The sequence below is a fragment of the Enoplosus armatus genome, chromosome 14 (assembly GCF_043641665.1).
Source record: "Enoplosus armatus isolate fEnoArm2 chromosome 14, fEnoArm2.hap1, whole genome shotgun sequence".
NCBI lineage: Eukaryota > Metazoa > Chordata > Actinopteri > Centrarchiformes > Enoplosidae > Enoplosus > Enoplosus armatus.
The window spans coordinates 1,905,996-1,922,650 of record NC_092193.1 but is presented as its reverse complement, the minus strand read 5'-3'; the positions used below and the strand labels follow the sequence as shown (position 1 = coordinate 1,922,650).

General features: G+C 45.4%; 1 protein-coding gene across 1 annotated transcript in view; it reads right to left on the bottom strand.

The window, feature by feature from the left end:
* Positions 1-16,140, bottom strand: part of adcy8 (adenylate cyclase 8 (brain)) — a 74,951-nt gene extending 58,811 nt beyond the window's left edge. The window contains exon 1 of the mRNA XM_070919698.1: positions 15,232-16,140. Coding sequence (XP_070775799.1) covers positions 15,232-16,140 — 909 coding nt within the window. The remainder of the gene's footprint in view (positions 1-15,231) is intronic.
* Between the last annotated feature and the right edge of the window lie 515 nt (positions 16,141-16,655).

The following is a 16,655-nucleotide window of genomic DNA, read 5'->3' as shown; positions in this document are numbered from 1 at the left end:
ATCTGGGAAACGTCAGCAAAGAAGGCCGACGAATGATGAAGGAGAGCTGCGCTTTTGTTAACACAGAATAGTCGGCAAACACGCCGGCGTGATCAAATCACATGACGGGTTCAAGAAGTAAAAACGGAGTCACGTTGAGCAGCGCGGTCGACTTCTGTGCTAGTTCTTGATTCTGATAGATCAATAAAAAATGGAGATAGGACGATATACGTTGGATATGAAAATCACATTTACAGGGGTAATGATATTTCAAATCATACTCCATGACATCTTCACGACATTCTTGTGTTTTCACACTTTTTTCAGTTCATGAAACTTTTTCTGATTGCATTGCTTAACACTTTCAAACTGTTTCTCCCCCCCGGTCACTCCGTGGTGATTTGGGTGATGGTGACGCCAATTCACAATTAACAAGCGTGTTTTCCCTGCAGCTTTCACATGCTGGAGGATGGAGACTAGGCCCGGGAGATAAAACGATAGCGATGTGTACCGTGTAGACACTTCATTAGTAGCATTAAGAAAACTGTTCGATGGAAAGTTCAATAGTTTCATGCATTAAATGCAAACCGCCATGAAAGCACATAACGAACACGCTCACAAACAGCCCATCATGCCTCTTGATAACAGGAGCCGCTACATGCAATCAGCCAATCATTTGACAGGCGTGTTGCTCAGTCGCACCATCAACACGTGACACAAACAGCGTGGAGTCAGAAAATGAGTGCAGACGGAGTGCAGCGCTAAAACCAAGTGTGGAGATGAGAGAGGTTTATGTGAGATTAGCTCGCGAGTATGGCAGATTCAAAGTAAGTTAAGTGGTTCAATTTAAAATATAGTGCTTAAATTCAACCTTTTTTCTCCTGGTCTTTATCAAAAAGAATTAATAATTTATAATAAGAAGAATTTATAATTAATAATAATGAATAAGAAGTCATTGTGATAAAATGTTCAGCCCTAATAGAGACACAGATCAGTAACGCTGTGAAAACAGAAAGCCTCTGTGTAAAATATCCAGTTCACCGGATCAAAACACAAGTTAACTGAAATGCTTCATTACATCCTGCGGTCAACTACAAGAACGGTGCAATGTATTCGTAATTTACAAAAAGTAATCACATAATAATTACCATAAAGTCATGAACTTCTCTCTAACAAGAAAAGCCACATTTTAAAAGGAAGTGAGGCTGTGAGACCTTTCTTGCAGTGTGGGCTGCCGTGTTTGTTCTCAGGTGAGCTGAGGGTTATCCCCTGAAACTGTCAGGGCGACAGATCCCTGAGGGCAGGGAGCAGCTTGAGCACTACAGCCTGAGGGAGAAGAGGGACGGCGTGTGATACTGTAGCCGACTGAAGACCGGTCATCCCAGGAGACGCCAGGCGACAAGCCGCTACAAGCCTCGAGAACGTGTGCTGCGCGGTCCAAACATCGAGGACAGCGAGGAACGTAGACTGCAAGTACATCTTACTTACAGAATGTTTACAGCCTCTTTTAGCTCATTGTTCTGGTTTTACAGCAAATTTACAGCATGGTTCAATCTCAGTGTTTCCAGGAAACAAGCTCTGACAAACCCTCTGTACACGACCTGTTAACCCCAGACAGACACAGTTAGAGACCAAAGGGACAGATCTTTTTCTTGTTGGAGTGGGTGCAGACCAACAACACAGCTGTAAGGAGACTGAATATTGGACTTACATTCATCAGATGGACACAAACACGTCTGTGTAAAAAGCTAACCTGTTAGCTATAACATCTCAGGACTGTGTCCATCAGCTCGTCTTAGTGGATCAAACATGAATGAACATTTTAAAAACATCAAACTTACATTCAGACTTAGTTATCAGACTGAAAGTTATTGTTTTGCCTAAAGTTCAGCTAAGATGGCTGCTTCCCTGCAACAATCACCTCAAATACAGCATTAAATTAGCACAATGAACACAGCCCAGCCCAACTAAAAAGACTTTAATTTCTCAGACTTTCCACGGTTCCTTCCAGAGCCACAGAAAAGTGCTCTTTAACATTTCCACATCAGCACCAGTGCTCCAGTTGTGGAGTAGAGAAGCTACCTGAAACACACAGTCAAAGTTTGGATGTGCTTTTGTTCTTAAATAACAAGTCTGATTACTAGAAAGTAGTAGGACAAAATCTTCATAGTATATATACTGAAATATTATAATATATATCCTTTCATAGTACATTTACTGTAAGCTCCTAAGAAATTATTTGGGAATGTCTTAATCAAGCCAATTAAATACCTAAAATACCTAGCTTGTTGTCTGCATATATAGATATTCAAGGTATAAATAACTCTAAAATCTGTGCCGTATTTGTATCGTGTCATGTTTCACTTAAATCACCCACATCTGTGTTTGTTTTTCAGTGGTTTTAAATGGGTCTGGCGTTGTGCTCTTTGAATCCCAGCTTTGTGGGCGGGATTCAGATCTGGGGCGTCATCTTGCTGTGATGGACTGCTCTGTCACTGTGATTGGGGTAAAATGACCTAAAACGACTTAAAACGTCCATTACAGTCAACAGAGCCATTTCTGCTGGCTGGTTATGAAACATTTGATGTCCGTGTTTCTACTCTAACACTCTCTAAAAGCTAATGGTTTTCCCGCCGCCAGGATCTTATCAAACATGACAGATAGTCGTTGTTGCGTAATACCAGGGTGTCAACCTGCACACAGCCCGGAGGCCAATTCATGGTGAGCTTGGCAATTTCATTAGCAAGTGTCAAACTGCTCTGTTTGTCTGACGATTGCTGGACACTCGTGAACACACACTTCACACTTTCACTGCTTTCACTGCTTTCACTGCTTTCCCAATTAAGACTAATGTTGAAATTATAAGCAACTAGCTGCAAAAAGCTACGACGTTACCGCCGAGACTTTTCATCTAAACGAGTTCTGAAAATCTCATTTCAATGACACATGAAAAAATATAATGACAATGGATTCATTAACGTTTCATCTTTTCCTGAATATATCAGTCTACTTTCTAGAATCCATTTGCGCCACTTTGTTGATATTAGTGCAGCGATTACCTTATTCTGTCTTGTTTCAAGGTGCTGCTGAATAATCGTGTTGAAAATAGATCGTTTTGTGCAGTTTCTCGTTGAGGCATTTGAGCTCAATAGATCAACCGATTTAAATTTTCCTTTTTGGCAGTAAACATGCTGAACTTCCACAAAAGGCACCTACGCACTTCTTATCCCATCCTTTTGTAGATTGTATTGTTGTACTGTTATGGGTTACCTGTGCTCTGCTGCGAGCCGAATTTAAAAAAATAACTAATAAATTGAAATAATCTCACCCCATGAGGATCATTTCTAATACTGATGGCCAATCATGTCACGTTTTAATGGATTAGTGTCTGCTAAAACAAACCCTGATGACCCTCCTGACCCCTACTGAGCTCTGTCGTGTTCTGTCCACCGCAGCCTACCAGCCACTTCTTTACAGCAGCTTAAAAATCAAACAAGACAACAGTCAAGAAAATCCTTGAGAGTGAAGACAAAGTCTGATGAAGCCTGTCTAAAAGCAGCGAAAGACTTGTGTACTGATCTAAAGTTTTCTGTGGAGAGCTGACACAATGCCTGAGGAGCTTTTTTGACATTTTCTCTGTCTTCTTCTTTGATGGATAAATCAATACAAGGCGCTGCCACACTGTTTGAGACAACATTTAAAAGCTTCAATTAAAGTCTCGGGGCTTTGCTTCTTCCACAAAGCTTGTCCCTGGTGGCCACCGTACCACTAAGAGCCAATCAAATGCAAATGAAACTGGCTGTCTGGCTGTCGTCAAAACTTGAGCAAATTGATGTATCTTATTTTTGATTTCCATGTGATCACACATAACCACTTCTGAGGCAAAAGCAGTGCTAAATATCAAAATATAAAAACAATCTTTTGCACTCTTTCTTGAGAAAACCAGAATGTTTTTGAATAAATTCACACATTTTCACCATGAGGGTTGAATACGTCCGTTCATTTTTCTGAGTACCTGCTGTTTTTCCACGTTTCAAACAGATAACAGTAATCCAACAGTAATCTCATTAAACGCTGACCCCAGAGGAGAGCGGTGAGCGCTGCTGGCTGGTGCCTGGTGCTATGAATAGATTACAGCTGGGAGGTAATCCCGTCTGAAATCATCCTCGATGTGAAGAATAAGCCGAAAATCACCCTCACTTTAAGCTTAAAACCTCACTCAATATGTTCTCGGACTCAAACAGGACAAATGTTGTTGCATATCAAACCTGCTTTAATCTGTGGGGTGAACACACAGGAAACTCACAGGGGGAAAGTTCACCTCGTGTTGTTTTGGAACATCAGAGGACACAAGAAAAAAAATCCTGCTTTCATCTGCAAAACATTTTCTACCTTTGCTCTCCTCGTTGTCCTTTAGATCCTTGAAATATTTATTTTGAATGAATAACACTGAACATACGTTGGGATCAACGGCCACGACAACTTCCAACAAGAAATTCAGTTTACATGTTTCCCCTTAACCCTGAACTACTGTGAGCACCACTAACACAAAGGTATCTCAGAACCTGGATAAAATAAAAAGACAGCACGAGGTCCCTTTTCTAATAACACAATGTTGTGTTTGCTGTTCTGCGTAAAAGCACGCAGACACGGTCGAGAAGTTCAGTTGTTGTTCACGACAAACGTCAGAACGAGGGAAGACATGATTGTCGGTTTGAGGATCTGCTGCTCTCCTGGGATGTTCACCTCTCTAGAGTATACAGGGAACACAAAAAACAAAAAACACCCAGTGAGCGAAAACGCCTTGTTAATGAGGGGGGTCAGAGGAGAATAACCAGACGGGCTCGGGCTGACAGGAAAGCGACAGTAACTGAAATAACAGGAGTGCTGTGCTGAACGCACAACAGCTGGAACCTTGAAGTGGGCGGGCCACAGCAGGTCAGCTAACCTGTCAGCTGAGAGCAGCACCCCCGAGGCTACAGCATCGTGTCAACATGAAGCAGAATCTATAACCCACACGGAGGGAGAGGATCTCCTGACTCAATGAAGATGGATGGCTCTCTGCAATGACACTGCGATGCTAAACATGTGTCCCTGCAGTCATGTGTCATGTGTCTGCTCATTACTCTGTTTGTTGCGTGTTTGACCTCAGGAGACCTCGTAGGAGAGGTCTCAGGGTCAGACCTCTCACCGCGCTGTCCATTAAGACAGAGCTGCTGTGTCCTTTAACCTCCTGACCCACCGAGGAGCACATGAGGACAATAACAGCACAGAGGGGAGGACGAGGTGGACGGAGACCTGGAGTGGATCATTGCTGTGCTGCAAAACTGTGATGTCACTGTTTCAGCTCCTCAGCATCAGGTCATGCATGTTAAAAATCCTTCAACAGCCCGTTTTGGCACATTTATGACCTTCTTTTTGCCTTCTCATTTGTAAAGATCTTTGTAACTGTGTGCTGTTTTGTAACATCCTGGTGGAGTATGTGTTTACGACGCTGACCATGTGATCACAACATCCCCAGTTCGTGTCAGGCCATCTCTGTCGCCTCTCCGCTGACTCCAATCTCTGCAAAAATGCCCAAAAATAAAAGCAGGGATGCAACAAAAATGAGTCAAACTGAACGCTTGTAATGACAAAATGTTTCATCATGACAATCAAAACGTGACTTTGCCATCATCAGCCTTGAGTCTAGAATATACTATAACAACATTAGAGACGAACAGGACGAATCCACATAAAGTCAAAGTAGCTGCAACAACTTCAGCTGCCTGGAGTAAGTCCACGCGGTGAGACAGAGCGGTGTGGTGGGGGTGCATGGTGTGAGACAATGATCCGCCCTCACCTAACGACGTTTTGAGTTTCCTAAACATACAATATACATTCAAATATGTTAACAGTGAACAGTTTGTTGATAAATTCTGTAACATTTCACGACTTGGCATATATGCAAATTACTCGCATATAAACAGAAGTTTTAGAAGACATGGTTCTATATCCAAGTGCAATCTTTAATCAAAAAGTGTTGGCATGGAGCCCAACGTCCTCTTGTCTTGGCTGAAGCAGAACAGCTCGTACTATATTTTTCTCTGCACCTGAAGCACCCGGTTGTGTTTTAAGAAAAAAACCTTGATCACAAGCTTTTGATTGTGCAGCAGAAATGCATCACGAGGACCATGACGAGGCACATTTTGCTGACACTCTGCTCGCGTGACGCAGCCGGGGTCTCCAAAAAAACCCAATGAGTTTGTCGACTTTATGCCCAAGAGTTCACATCTTACATCTACCAGCAGCAATACAATAAGCAGTAATAAGGTTCTGTCAGCAGTTCAGTGAAAGGGACACAAAGAGAGGCTTTCATTGAGATGAATGTCTGGCTGCCTGGCCGATAATGGAAGGGGGGGGGGTGTTGAGTCAGCATTTGGCAAGAAAAACTGAATGACTTGCAGGTAACTTTGGAGGTCAGTCACCCCTGCTGAACACACTGAATTGAAACTGACACGTTTCAGTTTATATTTCAAGGCATGACGTTTGAATAAAAGCAACAACGAATAAACTTCAGTAAAAGAAAGACGCAAGTGGAAAGTGAAAAGGCTTCTATATTCCCTGACGGTGGTTTCAGGACTGACTGTGCGGTGTCATTTATCAGACCAGGGCAGTCTTCTGGCACTAAAACTCCACAAAAAAGGGTTAAGAGCCCAAAGCGGAAAGCAGAGAGAGGAAGAAATGAGCCACTGCGAAGCGTCTTTTTTATCGTTTTAGAGCCCAGACTCAGGGGCTGTAATTCTCCCAGACAGACTGTTTCATTTGGTCTCACGAGGACGAGGCCGGAGGAATAAACACGGTGACAAACGGTGGCCAAGGCCAAAATCCCCACTGTACAGTTTGTGATGGCAATGAGCCGGATACTAAATTCTTTCTGCCTTTAAAAAGACCTGACTGACTGAAAATGGCCAGCGTGTCTTACTGCTTAATCCATATCATGCTTTCTCCTTTAATATCTCAGGCACCAACATAAAACTGAGAGACAGTGTGGACTCCTAAACTGTAAAAATGTGCAGTTATTGGAGTAAACGTTTTTCTACTTACACATTTTTAGAGTTGCAATCACACTTTATTACCAGACATTTTCAAATAAAAGCCAGTATTCAAATATTGTCTCGGCCAGCAGAAATAAACTAACAAAGTCCCTAAAAAAGGCAGAGTCTGCAGCTGTGAGGCTGTACGTACAACAATGCTAACATGCGGATAATGTTTACCGTGATCACCAAAATATTTTAGCCTCACCCCAAGTACAACTGAGGCTGAAGGAAATGTCATGTTGCGGGTATTTTGATCTGACAATGACGTCACATAAAATGTCAGAGGAAGTCTGTCTCTGCCAAAGTTCATCTGGGAACCATGAATGTCTGTGCCAAATGTTCTATCAATCCATCAAGTACATGCTGAGGTGAAAAGTCAGGGATCACCGAAATCCTTTAGTTTCATCCTCTGGGAACCATGAATGTTGACGCGACCTGTCATGTCAGTCCATCCTGGAGCTGTCGAGATACTTCAGTCTGAGCCCTGCTGCTAGCATGGCTAACAATTGGAGAGAAGAGGTTCCCTGTGCTCTAATGGCGGTCATTATAAAGTCAGAGTAATGTGCATTTCCACAGCACGAGTCATGTCATACTCAGATATACTGTTTTTGGAGGAGGCTTTTATAATATTGGGATATATTGTCCACTTTGGCAGTCAAGCAGTCCCCTTCAGAAGCATCTCTTCTAAAGGAAATCATTGTTCAGATTGTTCTGTTGTAATAACGCCTGCTGATTTCTAAATGGATGAAAAGTGTTTAATAGCTGCCCCGAATCTGGGATTCATTCATGACAGAAGAATGAGAATGAAGGACGATAAAAGCTCGAACGTCTGTAGCAATTTTTGGAAATGCCTGTGAGGTCACAGCGTAAACATGTCACTGGAAAACTCATGCCATTAAAAAACTCACAAAGCTCCTGCTGATGGTCCTGATCCTTCATTAAATATTAAGAGTGGCTGAGTGCAGTGTCTGGTAACAGCAAGATTGTCCAAGATCAATTGCTTGAAAAGGGCGAGATAAAGGAGGAGGAGGAGGAGGAGGAGTAGGGTGAAAGAGAGGTCAGGGAGGAGGAAGGAGAGGAGATAAAGGATGGAGTCCCTGATTCGCCCCTCTGCGTCTCCCTCCTCCCTCAGAAATAATTTTTCATCAAGGTGAGTCAGTCTAAAGACGCTTGGCTGCTCACAGAGGAAATGTCTTCCGAGGGAGCAGAAATAAGAAAGCTGCAGACAGACGGCGGCGACTTCAGACCACAGAGACGGTGTCAGGACCAACATGGCCGCCTGTCGCTGTCATAGTATTCAGGGTTTCCTGAAACACAAATTCTGTATCACGTGGTCTTCATCAGCAGATGGAGTTGCCCAGTTGTCATGGTTTTGTAGATGTTCAAATTTCCATTTTGAGTCCTTTGAGCACTTCTTGTCCACGTTGGCTGACAACTGACCAACTACAGCTGCTGATGAAGATCCTGTGAAACGGTCGAAAGCTCTAGAAAAGCTACAAAATGAAGGTTAAGGTGAGATTGTTTGTTAGTTCCTTCCATGGCAACGAGGCGGCACGTGAGCGGTCTCTGCCGTTAAAGCCACCCGCCTTGTTGCATGACCACATGAGGAGGCACAGGTCACCGACAGTCTCACCTGGACAGAGGGCAGAGCCCAGGCCGCCTCTGCTGCAGCGAGGACCTTCCCATGAGCCACCACTGGCACCAGACGCATGAAGCGCCTCAATCGTCAAGCACGCGCACACGCAGCAACATACAATTATTGTGTGTGTGGATGAAACCTGCGATTCACTCAAACATGCAGACGCAGCTGTGAGCAGAAGCTGTGTCTTTGTAACGTAAACGCCTGAGATCTTACACGAAGGCACACAGGCGACGTCTTTGAAAGGAAATACAAATGGGTTTGATTGTGATTGGCTGGCAGCAATGGAATACAGCAAAGCCTTTTTAACCAGTCTCTTGCCTTCAGTCTTGTTTCAGGGCACGCTAAAGGCGAGAGATTGGTAAAGCATGCATGCAGTCTCCTCATGAAATCCACACTTGGCCTTTTTTTCTTTTTTCCCTCCTCTATCTCCTCGGTGCAGCCGGCGCTCCAGGTAAGCTGCGCTTGACCTTGAAAGAGGAAACTGCAGTGAGCTTGAAGAACGGCTAATCGGCGGGTGTGAAGCTCCTGCTGTGTGTGTGTGTGTGTGTGAACGAGTGTGAACGAGTGTGAACAGAGGGAAGAGGATACAGTGCTATTGACGGTTTCATAATGCTACATGAGAACACTCCCCTAACACCAAAACACACACATTATCACACACACACACACACACACACACAGCCCAGAACAACCTTATCTGTTATTTACTGACGCCTCTGTTCATTTAACAGCAAGTAAAAAGGCTAAATGACTTCTGCACAAAGGCAGCCATCAATACAGCAGCGACTGGAGAAGCATAATCAGGTCTTTTCAGGAGGAGAAAAAAGCGAACAGCGGCTCAATATGAGCGTATTGTTTAGAGAGCGAGAAGATGGGACGTGATCGTATTGGTGTGACGGTTTTAAATGAATTGCAGCGGCCAATACTGAAGCCTTCGACGGGCCGGAGACAAAGGATGTGGGGGCCAGCGGGGGCACAGAGAGACTCTAAAGGGACGGAGCCGGATCGATGGAGGCTATTCTGAGTCTGACAGGAGGAATCAGGCTCAGAGACTCTCAACAGTGTTTACCATTTCTGCTGGGACAGCGAGGGTGGGAAGATATCCATCTTTGGGGAAATCTTACTCTTTAAAATTCAAACCAAACTGCCTTCGCTTTCATGTAGTCAATTAACTTATAGACGAATCCGACGCCTCATTTATGTGTCGCGCTCTCAAGGCAGAGTTGAGCTGAACACATTTACTCTGACAGTCAGAGCTGTTTGGGTGAATCAGTTAACACATTCCTGCAGAGCAGACTGCGTCCTATAAACACGACAGCATGGCCTACGATCAAGTTTTATTTTATCGTAATAAAATATAATAATAATATATAATAATATGACCGTACCTCGATGAAAAATACCACAAACCTCAATTCAATTACATGTCTGAGTCTCCTGAAGTGGTGCCATTCATAAATACATAGTTCCTGTTTAACTTTCAGTTTAAATGTGTGGTTCTGAGATGCTTGATAAGCCTCGAGCTTTCCTTTCTAATTAAACTGACAGTCAAAGCCCTCCACTCCTTGTCTCCCCCCTCAGTATTTAATATGTATATTATATGTTCACCGCATCCTTCAGCAAACACAATTAATAAGAGCAGATTAGCACCGCTTGAGTCGAGGATGTTTAATTTCACAGCGAGCCCAGTCTTCCTAACCCCGGGACTGCAGTATGAGCCGTCCTAATCCTCCCTCCGCCGCCGCCTCCGTCCAGCTGCATGCGCCCGGCCGCAACACGGCTCGCATGTCATCGCAGCCGAATTAAGACAGAACATGTAAGGCGCTGATCACAGAGCATTTTCAGGTCGACTAATATCAACACGCGATGCCAAAATAATCCCTCCCGCCCAGCGAGCTAATACTCGTAGTAATGACACAAGCTGAGACTTATCACGGCGCGAGAGGAAGCTAATTAATGGACCCACGACTGAACTCACACATATATACATAACATAGCAGAGATTTATGGAAAATCTTACTTTAATTATCAGAACATAAATGCAGGAATCCATCAGTGCCAACAAACTGAATTCCTGTAAATGAAATCTGTCCAAAGACATTTCAATGAAAATGGGGACTTTTGACAGGATAATAAGTTGACACAAAAATGTATTATTTGCTGTTTAATGATTCATTCATGTTTTCCTACAATTCCCAGGATGCTCTTCAGTGCCCTATGTCTTATTCAAGACACAAACTTGTTGAAAAAGTGACAGCCCTAGTATACACGTTACAGTGTATTACTATAGTGTTACTGTAGTATTACTTGTGGTTGAGCCAGACAGTCATGGCGGCTCTCGCTGCTGTTTATTCCAAACAAACCGGAGAGGAATCAACCAGACAGCGAGTGTTCGGAGCAGCAAAAGGAAAGCTTTTATGGACTGGAAACTGGAGGCTGAATCTGTCAGATATCAGAGGTTTTATTGATCTGCAAAAATCATAAAACACTGCAAAACAAAGTGTCAGACTCCCGAAGCCAGGCAACGGCCGCCTCGACCTCTGGCCTTTCCTCTGAGAGGCTCTGCGGGTCGGTGGCTCCGGGCAGAGCGACACAGCTGAACCACGCGAGGGGAGGCTGGGAAAACCCCCCTGAGCTACACAACAAGAGATACACAGTGCAGCGTACAGTCAGCTGCATCACGTCTACAGTCATCTATACGGCCACGCAGAGGGTCAGCGGCGTCAGCTGAGACGCAGAAGTAAAGCATGACGGGATTCAGCGTGACACCGGTAGAAGGACAAGGCTCTGTTCATGCTGCCCTCAGATCAGGCAGCATGAGTCGCACTGAGCGCGCTCAGCGGCTGCAGCACGCGAGGTTTCCACAGTGCTTTTTGGAGTTTCCTGCACGTCTGGACATGCATGACTCTGAGCTGCGTCAACAAGCACGCTGAAAATAAGTCATGACTCAAAACATCTTTGACCAGTCTAACCTGCCTGGTTTGTATAAGATGACAGAGTGAGAGATTTGGACTTTTGTCCTAAAATCTGAAGAAATCTGAAACTAAATCTGTCAAATCGGTGTGGGGTTGCCTTCTTTGTTATCATAACGTCTTCAGATGTCTTGTTTTGTCCGGCCTTCAGCCCAAAACCCAAAGATATTCAATTTACAAACAGAAGAACGCAGCAGATCTTCATAACTGAAAAGCTGGAAACAGAAAATGTTTCACTTCCGCTTGAAAAATGACATAAACGATTAATCGACATCACAATTGTTGCCATGTATTGATTAGCTGACAAACTGCTCCAGCTCTACTTTTCTGACTAAAAGAGAATTAAATATGAAATGAAAAAGGACACTAATGGCTTTAATATAACCGAAATGCCAGAAACAACCTGGATATTACATTTCTATTCCTGTGAGATTAGAAATATAAAGTCTCTTTTTGTTAATAATACTGAAAATTGCAAATGGAGAAATGGGGTTCCGTGCTACTGACTTCAAAGTGTGAATCCTCACATCAGGACTTCCCTTCAGTCACTGAAGTATAAATACTTCAGGAACTGTTCATTAGCTGATTATTTCATCTGATGTTTACTGACTTCATTCATAGTTTTGTACGTTTGTGCAGTGTAGTCTTGTATGTTAACATTAAAACTGATAGATTTTGAGACGTTTTGATGAAGAGTAACTCAGTAGTCTCGTGTAGGTTCTCGTCTGTAAATGTGCTGACTGTAGGGTGTTGGCCAGCCTACCTGCCTTCTCTGTTACACCTTTAGTACATACAGTGATTTGTTGCCGAGTTGTTTGTGGTGATGTTTTGTCGAATTTGGTTCAGTTTATGTTTCTTTGTGTTCTGTTACATTTCATGTTTCTGTATCGTCTAGATTTGCGACCTGTAAACTACAACCGTCCTCAACGTTATGATGCAAACTGAACTTACTGCAAATCATCCTCAGGATGCCCGACATGTTGTCATCCCTGATCCTTTCACAGCATTAACGGCTCGAGCCACTCCGAGAAAACTGGAAACATTGCCAGAAATGAGCGAGCTGACACATATTTCACAGCTAACTGCTGATGTGAAAAGAGATATGCGCTTCACGTGAGACCCTCGACACATCTGAGGGCTTCGCCGAGCTTTTTTTTTACGTGACTTTCACACACCGAAGATAAACAGATAAACATCTTCGGTCGCCTCTGATTTTCACATATTGAATAATCCACTTCAGGTCAAAACACACACATACGGCGCTTCAGCTGCAGCAGTCGGACTGCCACAGTGACAGTTTCTGCTTCTGTCCTTGATCTACTCCTCACTGAATATATCAGTGGTCCCCAAAACTGGGCGAAATATAAATGATGCATCATTTTTCTGTCAGTGTCACTTTCAATGCTTCCACTCTAAAAAGTGACTTGTTCCTATTTAGTTCTTTCTGCAAGACGTCACACACTTAAGTTGCAGGTCTGTCTATGATTCAAATAAACTAAGCAAATGACGTGACTGAGAGCGTGTTCATGGGGGTGCATATTAGTGTCTATGTGTCGGGGGGGGGGGGCTACAGAAGAAGTTTGGGAATCACTGGAGTATATCAAGAAAACACGCAGCTCAATAATCTGTCTCTCTGTTTACATTCAAACCAACAGGCTCCATTAAAACCAACCAGGACAAATGATTCAAAGTTTCAAGGTTAAAAATAAAAAACGCTTTTGACTGAAGAATAATGATGTTATTAACTTGGAGCGCACATCAGTGGTTTTATAATCACAACAAAACACTTTTGGTCATGACAGCAAAGAAGATGGAGACACTGCTTAACGGGCAGTAAAACCATTTCAACAGCATAAACTATAATCTGTCATGTGTGCACCGACGTGGTCCGATCAAGAGGCCTTTTTGCTGACTTACAGCTTGCACAGTCGTCAGCAGGGGTTCCCGTGTGGCTCACGAGTACAGTACCGCTTGGGAGATACACAGTAAGATTTATGAGGATGAAGGCTCATTTCACAGCTGACGTTTCCTCACGACAAACAATAAAAAGTAAAATGAACCCTATTAAATATCCTGATCTAAAGTTTAATATGCTCTTGTTCTGCTTCCATAAATCAACCAGAGGACTGGTAGGTTGTATGGTACTGTTTTAAATGCATTAAACAAGCTGTAATGAAACTGACTGACGGGTTAACAGGAAAGAGACTTCAAAACTCTTTCCCGATAGAATTTCTCCTGTTCGAATAGAGATATATGCATTCACAGTCCAGTCAGCGTGTGATAGGAGAGATTAATGATTGGCTGTGAGCCCCAGCACGTTGGATTTGATATGAAACTGCTGTATGAGGTCAAAGTGCCGACACTGTGAATACGTTTACGTCCACATCAGGTGAACAGTTTAGGAATTAAGAGCTCATTTTATCAGACAGAAACTTGAATGAAGCTTCGGGGCTTTTTGCCTTCAGCCTGGTCTTCAGCTGTGACACACACACGATCAGCTGGACTGAGGTCACGAGGCTGACTGAAACAGGCTACTGGTCCTGTTCATCTAGAGAGGAAGTAAAGGGCCTCGAGTTTAAGTCAGCAGTTGAACCTCACAGTCGTTAGTTGTATTCTAGATCCAGTGCACTGCAACACAGAGCGCATGTACTGCATGGTATAATTACATTCACTGACATATGACATTTAAAACAGCTCTAATGAAAGAAAGCTGATTTATGATTATAATATTCACCAGCAGGGGGTGCTGAACCTGTTTGGAGCTGCGGTGCATTTCAGGACCAGTGTGTGTGTGTGTGTGTGTGTGTGTGTGTGTGTGTGTGTGTGTGTGTGTGTGTTGGACAGCTCTTGGTGCTGAAACCTCAGCAGTCAGACCAGGCTGGCGTCACACACAAACTGCCTTATTTCATGATCAAAACTGAAACCTTTCACAAAAACAAATAAATTCTAGACCTGAGAAATCAGCAAATCAGAGACACAGAGCAACAGACAGCCCAGGTGAACCAACACCTGTTCATACACAACAGGCAGAGTGCGGTTTCACTGGCAAGGAAGCAAGGGCAAATAAAGTGCTGCCTAGTTTTTGTTGAAGTGAAGAGTGAAGAGAAAAAACACTCCAACCAGTATCCTCTCTCAGCCGAGAGCTTCGGCAAACACCAACACCTCAGCAGGCGTCAGCCGGCTCGGTAAAGCAGTAAAGACGTGGAGCAGAGGAGATGAGGATACGGAGGGAGGAAGAAAGGGAGATGGGAGATGAGGAGGTCAATAAAGGAGAAATGGTTGAGGCAGAGGAAGGAAGAGAGGAGGAGAAGGAGAGAAGATTAGGAGACGAGGAGGCAAAGGAAGAGAAAAGCAAGTGGAATGAGGAGGATGGTAGAAGAAAGAGAACGAGAGAAGAAGAGGAGGAGAAGAATGAGGAAGTAAGAGGAGAGGAAGATTAGGGGGAGATGCATGGATGAATGAAGGAAGAATGGTAAATGGAGAAGAAGGTCATTAGAGGAGAGGAAGGAAGGAGAGGGGAGAAGAATGGAGAAGGTGAGGGAGACAGGTGAGAGCTTACCTGGTTGGTAGACAGCTGTGCATTCTGGGAGATGAGCAGCTGGACCAGGATGTGGAGCCCCGAGGTGAACAGGCCGGCCAGGATGGCCCAGGTGAGCGGCAGCGGCAGCATGCTGTAGGTGGCGAACAGGGTGAACAGCACGTATCCCACCCCGTCCCCCAGCAGCCCGTAGCCCAGCCCCGCCGCCAGGATCTGCGTGGCCATGGCCACCCAGGTGACCACGCCGCTGTACTGCAGGTAGCTGTGCGACGTGGTGTCCTTCCGCACCACCACTAAGGCACAAATGACGACTTCGATGCCCGTGAAGAAGCCCAGGAGCGTCCCTTTGATCGGGTCCATCGGGGAGGAGGCCAGGGTGAGATGCAGCACCAGCAGGGTGAGCTTGGTCACCACGTCCAGGATGTTCATCACCACCACCGACTTGCGCCTCTGGCCCAGAAAGTAGCGCTGGTACAGCCGCTCCAGGTCGCGGGACTTGAAGGCGTTCCGCAGCGTGGGGAAGATGACGCCCCGGTACGTGTAGCCCCAGTTCAGGAAGAAGTCGGAGTTGCTCGGCGCGCAGTCGATCTGCAGGAAGCCCAGGTCGCTGCTGGCGCGCTCCGGGAACACCTTGGTCCCGCCGTTGTTGTGCCGGTCTCCCACCGACGTCCGCCCCGCCGACTGCTTCCGCGCGCCCTGGCTCGGGTCGTAGGGCTCATCCGGCCCGATGCCCTTCACCCCCCCTCCGCCTCCCCCGCCCTGCTCGTGGATGAACCGCTGCTCGGTGATGTGCCGCACCGCGTTCTGCCACAGCAGCCGTTTGGGTCTCGCGGTGCCGCTGCTGTTGCTGTTGTTGCTGCTGGTGGGGGTCTTGTTGATGGTGTACAGCTCCTCGCTCGCGCTGGAGCACCGGACCTCGGACAGTTCCATCACTGCCGCCGCTTGTTGCTGTCGGTGTTCTTGTTGTCTGTCCTATCGGTTGTGTCGGTTCGTGAGATCCCTCCCTCCCTGTTGTGAGTTAGCTCAGCGATTTTGGGGAGACGACGTCCTCTCGTGCGCATCGAACCGGGGGCGCGTGCTTCTCTCTCGGGTTGCGGCGAGCACGGCACTGGGTAAAGCGCGGTCGGAGGTCATCGTCACGCGAACGATTCCACTGAAGAAACAGCACATAAATCCGACTCGAGTGGAAAAGCATCTCCCGGGTTAACCGCGCACCATCATCACCATCATCATCATGCACCGTGTCCCCGCGCTGCAGGCTAAAAATCACCGGGCGGCGTGTCCAAGCGGCAGCTGGAGCCACCGTGCGCCGACCGTCCGCACCATCAGGGTGCCGCGGCGTCACGGAGAGCCGGGATCCGAGAAAAACAAGCAGGTTTCGGGGTGCAAGCGGTCTGAGGCGGCAGCTTTCGCACACGGCACAAAATGTGATATTTAAATTGAAC